The sequence below is a fragment of the Pempheris klunzingeri genome, chromosome 11, assembly GCF_042242105.1.
Source record: "Pempheris klunzingeri isolate RE-2024b chromosome 11, fPemKlu1.hap1, whole genome shotgun sequence".
Classification (NCBI taxonomy): domain Eukaryota; kingdom Metazoa; phylum Chordata; class Actinopteri; order Acropomatiformes; family Pempheridae; genus Pempheris; species Pempheris klunzingeri.
In genome coordinates this window covers 26,720,001-26,732,723 of record NC_092022.1, presented here as the reverse complement: position 1 = coordinate 26,732,723, position 12,723 = coordinate 26,720,001, and the positions used below count along the sequence as shown (strand labels likewise).

The following is a 12,723-nucleotide window of genomic DNA, read 5'->3' as shown; positions in this document are numbered from 1 at the left end:
AAACCACACCCACCGGAAAGGACTTCAGAGACTCTTCAAAATAAAAGACGGGCCACATACCTGTCAGATGCGTCGGCTTTCCCGCTCTTTTGTGGTTTCATGGCTTGACACCAAACTGCCCTCTGACCCCTCCCTCCCCCCTTCCTCCCCCCTAAACATGTCCGACCACCTCCTCTCTCGCCGCCCCGACCACTCAAAGAAAGCAGGGCAGGAAAAGAAGTGAGCGAGGATTCCTTTGAAGGCTCTTACCTCAGATCCATTAGCTCCGCCCTCCCCCAGGGACAAAACTTGACTCTCTACAGGTGGGACGCGCTGATGCAAGATGGCGGCTGGTGTGGCGACATGGCTGCCGTTTGCGCGGGCTGCAGCGGTGGGATGGCTGCCATTGGCCAAGAAGACGATGCCCAAACCTCCCGTGGATAACTCGTCCAGATCAGATGAGATCCTGTACGTCAACGTCAGCGGGGTCAGGTTTCAGGTGGGTGCTGCCGTCTGCAGAGAGAGACCTGGAAGATCCTTCTGGTTTAACCACTAACAGACGTTATATCGCTCTCTGCACACACACCAGACTACATTCACTAAAACAGGGATTTTAGCTCACAGGACACAGGAGCTGCTGCTCTGCTGCTGCCTCCATCAGTTAGTTTGATTGTGTTGTTGTGTGTTACATAAATATTAAGTTGGATCTGAACTAAACCTTTAAAACACCAAAGTCACACAATGACACAAACTAACTACCTGATGGAGGCAGCAGCAGAGCAGCAGCTCCTGTGTCCTGTGAGCTAAAATCCCTGTTTTAGTGAATGTAGTCTGGTGTGTGTGCTGAGAGCGATATATATGTGGTTAAACCAAAAGATGTGGACATGGACAGGTAGGACCCATGTGTAAGATGTGTAACCCTAATCTCCAGACAAAGAGGCCACACCACCCCACCAGAGTGATAAGATTGTTTATTGGATAATTCTGAAAAAAAAAAACCCAAATCATTCAATAAAACAAAATCCCTCTAAGCTTCTGCTTTGCCACAGAACACACACACTTTACAGGATGTAAATCCTGTGTTGCAGATGTATCCAGTATGAATGTAAATGCTACACATGGTGGACCGCTTCCTGACAAATCAGGGACCTTACTTATCAATCACACCTTATTGAACAGGGTGTCCTCTCCTCTTCTCTGTGCTTCAGGATGAGTGTGGATATAAAACCACTGCAGACAAAATGTCCCCAACACTGAGAACCACTTCAGCACTGACTGATTATCAGGGCTTCACATCTATGTAATGTCGGGGTGATAACGTGCTTAAGAGAGTTTCCTTTGTATCGTCCTCTCTTTACTGTGAGAGTACAGACTTTACATTAACCCCCTGCTGTCCCTCTCCCATCTCTAGAACTGCATCCATGCAGATCCACTGGTCTGTTAATGGTGCTCAATTATTATCATTCTCTATTAAAGATAAATGAATAAACTCTCTTTTTGGACGTATTCAGAGTTTAGAATAACCGGTAGGTCCAGAAGGTTTTGGATCAGGCAGCAGTAGAGCATCTTTAAAATTACTGTTTTTGTCAATGGAGTCTGGTGGGTTTGACTAACGGCTGTTTGTCGTTGATCTACTGTTGAATACTGGAGTTAGTTTTATGGTGTGAGTTATTTTATCCTCTTGTGTTCAACACACCATCACGCCAAGGTCAAACAGTTTTTCTCCACCTCCTCCACAATCTGCTTAAAGCATCCTTGGGTTTCTCCTCAGGTGTTATATATAAATCCAAGTTATTATTAGTAGTAGTATTATTATGACTGTCACGCTGGGTAGCTGGAAGCAAAGGAAAATGCTGATGCTCATCCTTCCCGAGCTTTAAGAATAGAAAGCTACATTAGACGGGAAGGTGCAGGTGAAACTGTGTGAGGAGATAAACATCAGAGGATCAGGACGGGCCGAGCAGGAGAGAGGACAGGTGAAGGAAACACCAGGTGCAGGGCGGGAACTAAGACTAGAAAATAAAACAGGAAACACCAGCTAGAGAGACAGACTACATTACCCATGAGCCTCTCGCCAAGAGCTCTTCTGGAACTCCAATCAGGAACCTCTGCAAAAACACTGACTTTATGTACGTTTGCCTTCTTGGTGAAGTGTTTCTGGGTTCCACACGTGTCCAAAACAAATCATTTTAAGGACAAAAAGCTCACTGTGACTTACAGAACTCACTTCCCGGCTCCGCTCGTACTTCCAAGGCTGACTGCTGTAAATACTGTACGTCTAATCAGCGCATTGTTGTGCATTTGGGCTGAAATAACTACAAAATGGCTCTGCAACAAAAATAGATTTGGCTTTCAGAAATCAAGCAGCATCAAAGCACTTTCTGCAGCAGCGGCAGAACAAGAGGAAAGTTCTTGATGAGCCTGTGAGTTTGTCCTAAATACAGCAGCTTGACGTTTTTAGTGATATATATATATATATATATATATATATATATATATATATATAGAAATATAAATATACGGCGATGTTTGCTTTTCATGTTGGATGCCAAATAATAACTAAAATATCGAAGCATAAAGTAGTCCTGACTTCACTTTTTAGTCAGCTGGTGAAGGTTCAGTGCAAATATTGTGTTGGGTCTGAATTAACCCTTTAAAACACCAAAGTCACACAGTAACACAAACACACTACCTGATGGAGGCAGCAGCTCCTGTGTGCTGTTAGTAAAATCCCTGTTTTAGTGAATGTAGTCTGGTGTGTGTGCAGAGAGCGATATAACGGCTGTTTGTGGATCTCTGTAAATACACCAGACTCCTTTCACAAAAACAGAAATTTTATCTTGCAGAACACAGGAGCTGCTGGTCTGGTTTTTATGACTTTGGTGTTCTTTAACACATTAGTTTGGATCCAAACTGACTCTTCAAAACACCAAAGTCACACAATAACGCAAACAAACAAATTAATCAAGGCAGCAGCAGACCAGCAGCTCCTGAGTCCTGTTCTCTAAAATCCCTGTTTTAGTGAATGTAGTCTGGTGTGTGTGCTGTTTGTGGTTAAACCAAAAGGATCTTCCAGGTCTCTCTCTGTAGGGATCCTTTCCATGATGCTGTCACACACTTAGAATAACACTCTGAGCCTGTCAGTGGATCAAACAAGCTCTTTTAGTGGACCTACTGTGATCAGGTGCAGTTGTCCCAAAGGATCACGTTGCAGCCATTGCAGCCCGTTTGGTGGCTGCTGGCTGAGGTGATCTACTGGACCAGTTCCAACACTTTTACTACCTACCAGTCACTCACACACCAGGATGTGTAAAAACAGGGATGGATGTCCACATGGTGTTGTTATTGCTGAGATTTATAATTCAGCACCATGGAAGTCCAACCAAGACCCAGTTTTAGTCTCCAGAGAGAATAATAAATGTCTTCTCTTTCTGCTGCTGTTTCTCCAGACGTGGAAGAACACTTTGGATCGTTATCCGGAGACGCTGCTGGGCTCGTCGGAGAAGGAGTTCTTCTACAATGAGGACACACAGGAATACTTCTTTGACCGAGATCCCGAAATGTTCCGGCACATTTTGAACTTTTACCGCACCGGGAAGCTGCACTACCCACGACACGAGTGCATCCAGGCCTTCGATGAAGAGCTGGCCTTCTACGGCATCGTGCCAGAGATCATCGGAGACTGCTGCATGGAGGTAAACCTCCGCTCTCTCCGGCTTTTAGTCTCCATGAAGGAGCTGCGGCGTTTGTTTGAATGTCTGAAAGTCGCGGATGTTCCCAGTTGGGTGTCGACAAAATTTGAGGAAACACTTTGGTTCTTAAAGTTGTAATGATTGGCCCACAGTGGGCGCTACGCTAACACGTCGCTAACACGTCACTAACCGTCTGGACTTGTTTCGTATGGCTGCGTTATGTAAAGTAAAATCTGCAAATGTCTGTCAAATGACAAAGTCTGCAAATGGAGGGACGGGAGTCAAACGCAGGACTTTTACCGCGAACAAAGCTGCTCTTGTCCTGTGAAACCTAAAGTGATCGTTGACTTATTTTACCTTGTAACACAACTTTTAATGTAACTTATGTCCCGTATTATAACTTAGGATCATAACTGACATACTTACTTTAAATCTAATCATTGTTCTTAATACTTAACACTTTTGTTGTCTAAACCTAAACAAACTGCGACTATTTGACATCATCAACTAATGTCACATACGTAAAAACAGAGCAGATTTACCACTAAACAGCTGTAGATTAAGGAATTCATATGTTTCTCACGTCCGTATCTGTTATCAGGAATGTGTGCGATGCTTTTAGACAATAAAGTCATTTCATACATCCCTGTCGATGTTTCAGCATTAGAGCTAGCCTGAGCTAACTTAGCTATCGTTAGCCTAGCCACCACAGCCCGTCTGACTAACCCACAACAGAAATTTAGAGACAACCAGCCGAATAATACTTATTTATTAATTTTGGGCTGCTCAAGAGTAAATGACCTGTTATTATTGATAACTGGTTGCTGTCATCACGGCGTAACGCTAAACCGTCTTCTACAGAAATAGATATGATTAGCATGGACGTCAGGGTTGTTAGACAGTCTGACGGTCAGTGTGTGTGTTTGTAATCTGAAATATGATCAAATAAACTGCTGAAATGACGCTACGATGACGATGAGGTGGGTCCCGTCATGTGTTGGACGGCTTCAGCAGCAACAATTTCTGGCCTTTTTATTGCTTTTTCACAAAGTAATGTTGTTGCAGACCTTTATTAAGAGTGCAGTTTGTGGTGTTGCTATAAATATAGAATATAATATAGATCATTTTAAACAACACCAACCCAAAGACAAACATATTCAGACCAACTCTTCCCAAGAAATCAGCACGACTGCAGATCCTTCAGAGTAAAAGCCCTCCTTGTTTCGAAGAAACGCGGCCTGTTTGATCCTGTTAGAAACACATTTAAAGCAGCAGAAGAAGAAACGCGGCCCGTTTGATCCCGTTAGAAACACATTTAAAGCAGCAGAAGAAGAAACGCGGCCCGTTTGATCCCGTTAGAAACACATTTAAAGCAGCAGAAGAAGAAACGCGGCCCGTTTGATCCCGTTAGAAACACATTTAAAGCAGCAGAAGAAGAAACGCGGCCCGTTTGATCCCGTTAGAAACACATTTAAAGCAGCAGCAGAAGAAGAAACGAGGCCCGTTTGATCCCGTTAGAAACACATTTAAAGCAGCAGAAGAAGAAGAAACGCGGCCCGTTTGATCCCGTTAGAAACACATTTAAAGCAGCAGAAGAAGAAACGCGGCCCGTTTGATCCCGTTAGAAACACATTTAAAGCAGCAGAAGAAGAAGAAACGCTGCCCGTTTGATCCCGTTAGAAACACATTTAAAGCAGCAGAAGAAGAAACGCGGCCCGTTTGATCCCGTTAGAAACACATTTAAAGCAGCAGAAGAAGAAACGCGGCCCGTTTGATCCCGTTAGAAACACATTTAAAGCAGCAGAAGAAGAAACACAGACTGTTTGATCCTGTTAGAAACACATTTAAAGCAGCAGAAGAAGAAACGCGGCCTGTTTGATCCTGTTAGAAGCTCCAACATCAGTTTAAAGACCAAACCAGCTCAACCTGAGCAGGAGGAACTCTCTGAAACACTCCTGGTGGAGATGGAGCCTCGTGGAGGACGGAGCAGAACTGGACCACAAAGGTTTTTCTCGTTAGTCGACTTTCCTGCAGCAGCTTCCAGTTGTAATGATTGTTTTAACACTGCAGCCCCTCCAGATTAAAATGCCTCCGACGCAGATGCTGTGACCTTTTGCAGACAGAAGTGCTGCACTCGTTCAGCCTCTTTGGAGAGGAGCATCATCAGCTAAATGACTGAAGCTTAGAACCATGGATGGTGTGAGGGGGATTACTAACCAGCGCTGCTCTCAAACTCCATTATCACACTGCAGCTCATTAAGGCGGCGGCGACGAGCCCTCTGAAACACCAGCAGCTCACATCCAGGCTGATTTTGGCCGAACAACAGATCACTCTTATATTAGCTTTGTCCCCAGAGGCTTTTATATCTTTACATCCTCGTTCGTATGGCTGACCCGTCCACCGACTCATGAATGAGTAATTATTCTTTATTCCCTCTCATTTGGCAGCCTCCATCCTGTCCACAGACGTTTCATTCAGCCATGAGAGATCCCAATAACTGCTTTCCTTTTTTTTTTTTTTTACTTGCTCAACACCTCCCCCACAATTTCCCACGAGGAAACGGTCCACATGATTTTTATTTTTGTTCCTCTAGTAATTTCACAGGTTCCGTTGTTTTGCTGCTGCTCTTCACCATCTTCTCTGTTACAGCTTTTAGCTCGTCATCAGGATTCGAGGCAAAATGGTCGAAGAGGGAATAAAGTGTTTCTCCACACCTGTTTATTAGTCACTGCGGAGGTCACCGGCTGCTGTTTAATTTATTGCTCGAATCCATTTAGCTTCCTTCAGGGCTGTGTTATTTTATTGGGGACCGCCTATTGCTCCAGTGGCACATTATTCTGAAACCCCAACAGCTCCATTCGACCGAGAGCCCACTAGTACGACGGCCCGTCATCCTGAAAACAAACACCCACTGGTCCAAAAGCTGTTCGCTGCTGACTGCTGGCTCCGTCCATCGGGGGGTTTGGTCGATCTTTCCGGCCTGATGTTTACTGTCAGAGACAAACTTCCAGTGTCTAATAAAACCAAGAGACCTCAGAGTCCTTAGCGGAGGTCTGATCAGAGGCTCAGAGCTGTTTTCACAGCCTGCAGTCTTTTCTTGTTATGATGAAGTCAAACAGGTTTGATAACGAGCATTCGCACCAAAGTGAAGCCAAAGATTATTCACAAAACACATGGAGGACAAATCCCACCGTGAGCGTCTGCGGCACGTTCCGGTTTCAGAGTAAAAGCCCTCCTTGTTTCATTTCTTTGGTTCCATCATCAGCTGGGAGAGTTTACTGTGGAACACCGGAGCTGATGGCGTTCGCTCTAGTTAACCTTCAGACCCCCCCAGAAGCGTCTCAGTGCTCCGCTAAACATTCACTCCTGGTTTGTTTCTGACGGACGTGTCAAGCAGCTCAGAGCAGAGGAGGCGGCAGGAAGTCAGACAGACAAACAGCAAAGAGAATCAGTTCAGTTTTCAAAATAAAAGCCCCCCTGCAGACTGTCAGTGGTTTATTCCAGCAGCACATCAGTATTATTCTCTAATGGGGGGGCACCAGGCCAGACGTCAGCCGCTCAGAGGGTTTTTAACACCATGACGACCAGAAGTTCATCTGGGATGGAGAAACACTCTGACTGTGACTTTAGCTGCTGTCTGTAGCTGCAGCACAACAAAGCAGGAAGTACATCCAAGAAACACATTTAAAGCAGCAGAAGAAGAAACGAGGCCCGTTTGATCCTGTTAGAAACACATTTAAAGCAGCAGAAGAAGAAACGAGGCCCGTTTGATCCTGTTAGAGACACATTTAAAGCAGCAGAAGAAGAAACGCGGCCTGTTTGATCCTGTTAGAAACACATTTAAAGCAGCAGAAGAAGAAACGAGGCCCGTTTGATCCTGTTAGAAACACATTTAAAGCAGCAGAAGAAGAAACGAGGCCCGTTTGATCCTGTTAGAGACACATTTAAAGCAGCAGAAGAAGAAACGAGGCCTGTTTGATCCTGTTAGAGACACATTTAAAGCAGCAGAAGAAGAAACGCGGCCTGTTTGATCCTGTTAGAAACACATTTAAAGCAGCAGAAGAAGAAACAAGGCCTGTTTGATCCTGTTAGAGACACATTTAAAGCAGCAGAAGAAGAAACGAGGCCTGTTTGATCCTGTTAGAAACACATTTAAAGCAGCAGAAGAAGAAACAAGGCCTGTTTGATCCTGTTAGAGACACATTTAAAGCAGCAGAAGAAGAAACGAGGCCTGTTTGATCCTGTTAGAAACACATTTAAAGCAGCAGAAGAAGAAACGAGGCCTGTTTGATCCTGTTAGAGACACATTTAAAGCAGCAGAAGAAGAAACGCGGCCTGTTTGATCCTGTTAGAAACACATTTAAAGCAGCAGAAGAAGAAACGCGGCCTGTTTGATCCTGTTAGAAACACATTTAAAGCAGCAGAAGAAGAAACGCGGCCTGTTTGATCCCGTTAGAAACACATTTAAAGCAGCAGAAGAAGAAACGCGGCCTGTTTGATCCTGTTAGAAGCTCCAACATCAGTTTAACGACCAAACCAGCTCAATCTGAGCAGGAACACTGATCAGCAGGAGAAACTCTCCTGATCAGTCAGTCTGATCAGATTCAATAGGTTGTTCAGCATCGTGTGTTTTTAACATTAATGTGATAAATTATGATGAATTAGTTGGCTGATCTTCCTCCTCCTCCTCCTCCTCCTCCTTTCTCTCTCTCTCTGTGAAGGAATACCGAGACAGGAAAAAGGAGAACCAGGAGCGTCTGGCGGAGGACACGGAGGCCAACGAGGCGATGGACGCCCCCCTGCCCCCACACAGCACCTCCAGGGAGCGGCTATGGCGAGCCTTCGAGAACCCCCACACCTCCACCATGGCACTGGTCTTCTACTACGTCACCGGCTTCTTCATCGCCGTCTCCGTCATCGCCAACGTGGTGGAGACGGTCCCCTGCCGGCCGCTCAAAGGCAACGTCAAAGACCTTCCCTGCGGGGAGAAATACCAGCTGGCCTTCTTCTGCATGGACACGGCCTGCGTGCTCATCTTCACCTTCGAGTACCTGATGCGTCTGTTCGCCGCGCCCAGCCGCTGCAAGTTCATGCGCTCGGTGATGTCGGTGATCGACGTGGTGGCCATCATGCCCTACTACATCGGCCTGGTGATGCCCGAGAACGAGGACGTGAGCGGCGCCTTCGTCACCCTCCGGGTTTTCCGCGTCTTCCGGATCTTCAAGTTCTCGCGCCACTCGCAGGGTTTGAGGATTTTGGGCTACACGCTGAAGAGCTGCGCCTCCGAGCTCGGCTTCCTGCTCTTCTCCCTCACCATGGCCATCATCATCTTCGCCACCGTCATGTTCTACGCCGAGAAGGGCACCAAGGGCTCCACCTTCACCTCCATCCCGGCCTCCTTCTGGTACACCATCGTCACCATGACGACGCTCGGGTGAGTTAGCGCCAGCTCGGCGCCGCGCGTCCGCGGGCCGCCGTGACATCTGACACCGAGGCAGATTTTGTTTTGCCGCCGCCGGCTGCGATGCTGTTAATGCTGTCGCCACGGCAACACGAGTGTCTGTTTTTCTTTTTTCTCTGCTTTAATTGTCCCGTATTGTGTCATTGTTATTGGTCACGGAGGAGAGTTTTACCGTCTGTTTCCACCATGAAAAGAGATGAAGTGTGAAAAACCGTGTCTGTGTGTGTGTGTGTGTGTGTGTGTGTGTGTGTGTGTGTGTGTGTGTGTGTGTTTGCCTCCCACTCGTTGCTTCTCGAGTACGGTGGTGTATCTTCACCCTGCTGCCGCCCACACACACTCACTGCAGAGTGCAGAGTGTGTGTGTTTCTCTGTGTGTGTGTGTGTGTTTCTGTGTGTGTGTGTGTGTGTGTGTGTGTGTGTGTGTGTGTGTGAGGATGATGGTGTCTTCACCCTGCAGCTCTCCAGCACTGATCTATTATCTGCTGTTCAAAGAGCCTTTGGAAACATCAGAAATAGAGAGTGAGTCAGTAAAGTGCCATAAGCCCCGACTGAGCCGACCATACTGCTTTTAACACACACACACACACACACACACACACACACTTTATACTCCTACCTGTCTGTGAATGGAGACAAAGTGTGAGTTCAGAAACTGTGAATGAGTCAAACAGCTCAGAGCTGAAAAACAACTTTTACTCATTTTAGTAAGTAAAAAAAAAGATTTATGGGTAAAAAAAGTGTTTGTATTCAGTAAAGTAGTGTGAGTAAAAGTACTACTAGTACACAGTGAAATACTACAGTAAAAGTACTACTAGTACACAGTGAAATACTACAGTAAAAGTACTACTAGTACACAGTGAAATACTACAGTAAAAGTACTACTAGTACACAGTGAAATACTGAGCTCCTACAGTAAAAGGAACATGAGATGGTGTTACTAAGGGAGTTACTAGGGACGTTACTAAGGGCGTTACTAAGGTCCGGCCTACTCGCTGGAGCGCTAAACTAGGCTTCATTACAGAGGACTCTAGCTATGGGACTGATCGCTTTCCAGGTATTAGTCAGATCCCCCATGTGTTTCCATGGAAACGGATGACACACTGGCTTAGTGAAGCCTAGCTTAGTGAAATTTTCTTCAAAATGTGAACATCTTTAATTAGATATTTTATTCTGTTGGCTGTTGTGGAGTCGCAGCGAAACACTGGAGTTTGGGTTTATTTCAGGTTCTGATTGAACCAAACTAAATGTTGGTTCTGTAGATGTTGGACGGACGGACAGTAATGGATGAGTGGAAATGTGATTCAGTTATTTAGTTTTCTGCCGTATGAACCACCACAGTGACAGTTTCACTGCTCCGTCAGTCTGGTTTAGTGTCCAGTGACATTTTAAACGCTGCCTCTAAAGTTTTAAGAAGCATTTATAGATTAAATTCATCTTAAACCAGTTGTTTTCCTTCCTTCTCCACTTATTTCCCACTTCACCCCCCCGCTCCTCTTCCTCCCCTCTCCTTGTATTTTCCTCCCCCTTCCTCCCCCTCTCCTCGGCTGCAGTCCGATCTGCTCATTTGTTCCTCTTTGTTCAGTTTGTTATCGTTGTTTTTCATCACGCTGCTTTTATTGCTTTGCTCCTGTGTTTTATCACCGTGCAAATAAACCGAAGTGAAATCACCAACCTACTGCAGCCCCTCCAGAAGCAATATCTGTGAGGGGAAACTCAATCTGCTGGAGCTCAGAGAGGAGAAAACATAGACGCTGTTTGTGTCTCGACGTCGTGTGATTCCTTCAGGTGCACTGATTAAAAAAAAAAAACTTCAATAGAACAATTAATAGCTCTTTTCACTGGGGAAATCTGTCATTCATGTATTAACGAGCTCAAATTATCTCACATGAGTTCTCTGTTGACTGGCAGCAGGAACACACAGCGTGGTACAGTCGATAAATTCCAACAAATAGAAATTAAAAACTCGGTTTCAGTGCCTCGAGTTTTCTGTCCTTCACGACCCCGTCCTCACCTGAGTTAGTGTGATATTAACACGCCATCAGACGATCAGCTGTGGAGACGATCAGCTGTGGAGACGATCAGCTGTGGAGACAATCAGCTCTGGAGAAGATCAGTTGAGGAAGATGATCAGCTCTGGAGAAGATCAGCTCTGGAAATGATCAGCTCTGGAGAAGATTAGTTGAGGAAGATGATCAGCTCTGGAGAAGATCAGCTCTCAGCAAGTGGAAATGATCAGCTGTGGAAGACGATCAGCTGTGGAGAAGATCAGTTGAGGAAGATGATCAGCTCTGGAGAAGATCAGTTGTGGAAGATGATCAGCTCTGGAGAAGATCAGTTGTGGAAGATGATCAGCTCTGGAAATGATCCTCTGTGGAAACGACACCAAAACAAAGTCTTTCTGTCAAGTTGAACGGTCGCCTGACTCTGCAGAGACCTGGACTCAGTGCTGGAGGCTCTGAAAGCTGCTCAGAGGAGCATGAAGACAAAAACGTTCGATCTTCCTCATCGCTGGGCACATAACTTCCTGTTAGCTCTCTGCTAACTTCCTGTTAGCCCTCAATGGCTAAAAGGACTATCCAAATATGAAATACTTTCCAAATGTTTTCGGACTGAGTGGATCAAAGTCTGATGGTGAAACGAGTCGTTTCGCAGGTCGTGACTTTGAAAAATCACATGGTCCCAATGGGGTCACATGAGGGACGCCATTGCTGTAATTATGCGGTTTGGCCACTACGCCAAAGACCTGGGGTGCTGCAGTCCGGGCTCATGAGTCCTCTGCCCCTTTAATCCGACCCACAGCGCCCCTGCTGGTGCCACAGATACTTTTCCCCCCAATGCAAAGTGAATATGAGATATGACGGCAGGATCACAGGATGATGGTGGATGTTCAGACCAACCTGATTGATTTCACATCTGTTTATTAAGGAAAGACAACATAAAGTGATAAAATGTCTGTTTCTGGTTGTTGAACCACAAACAGACATTATAGTGCTTTATTCAAAACCACCAGACTCTATTGACAAGAACCGTAATTTCATGGTCTTCCTCTGCATCGATCAGTAAGTTAGTTTGTGTTATTGTGTGACTTTGGTGTTTCAAAGGGTTAGTGTCAGATCCAACACAGCATTTGTGTAACACACAATAACACAAACAAGCTAACTGATGGAGGCAGCAGCAGAGCAGCAGCTCCTGTGTCCTGTTCTCTAAAATCCCTGTTTTAGTGAATGTAGTCTGGTGTGTGTGCTGTTTGTGGTTAAACCAAAAGGATCTTCCAGGTCTCTCTCTGTAGGGATCCTTTCCATGATGCTGTCACACACTTAGAATAACACTCTGAGCCTGTCAGTGGATCAAACAAGCTCTTTTAGTGGACCTACTGTGATCAGGTGCAGCCATTGCAGCCCTCAACAAGATTAGCTTAATAAGATCTGATCAAACTGGAGACTCAAACCTTTGTTTAACATGTTGTTGATGTAGAATTTGAAAAACCAGACCATCAGAATCAGGTATATTTTGCTTTTTAATGTGGTTTTTAACACTTATTTTCCTAAAACTTGCTGATAAAGCTGATCATTTGAGTCGCTTCTCTTCTC

At 45.4% G+C, this 12,723-nt stretch overlaps 1 protein-coding gene across 1 annotated transcript in view; it reads left to right on the top strand.

The window, feature by feature from the left end:
- The first annotated feature begins 307 nt into the window (after positions 1–307).
- kcnd1 (potassium voltage-gated channel, Shal-related subfamily, member 1) overlaps positions 308–12,723 on the top strand; it is a 49,945-nt gene continuing 37,529 nt past the window's right edge. Inside the window, exons 1-3 of the mRNA XM_070839700.1 lie at positions 308–478; positions 3,429–3,674; positions 8,394–9,106. Of these exons, the coding sequence (XP_070695801.1) occupies positions 323–478; positions 3,429–3,674; positions 8,394–9,106 (1,115 nt within the window). The 5' untranslated portion in view covers positions 308–322. The remainder of the gene's footprint in view (positions 479–3,428; positions 3,675–8,393; positions 9,107–12,723) is intronic.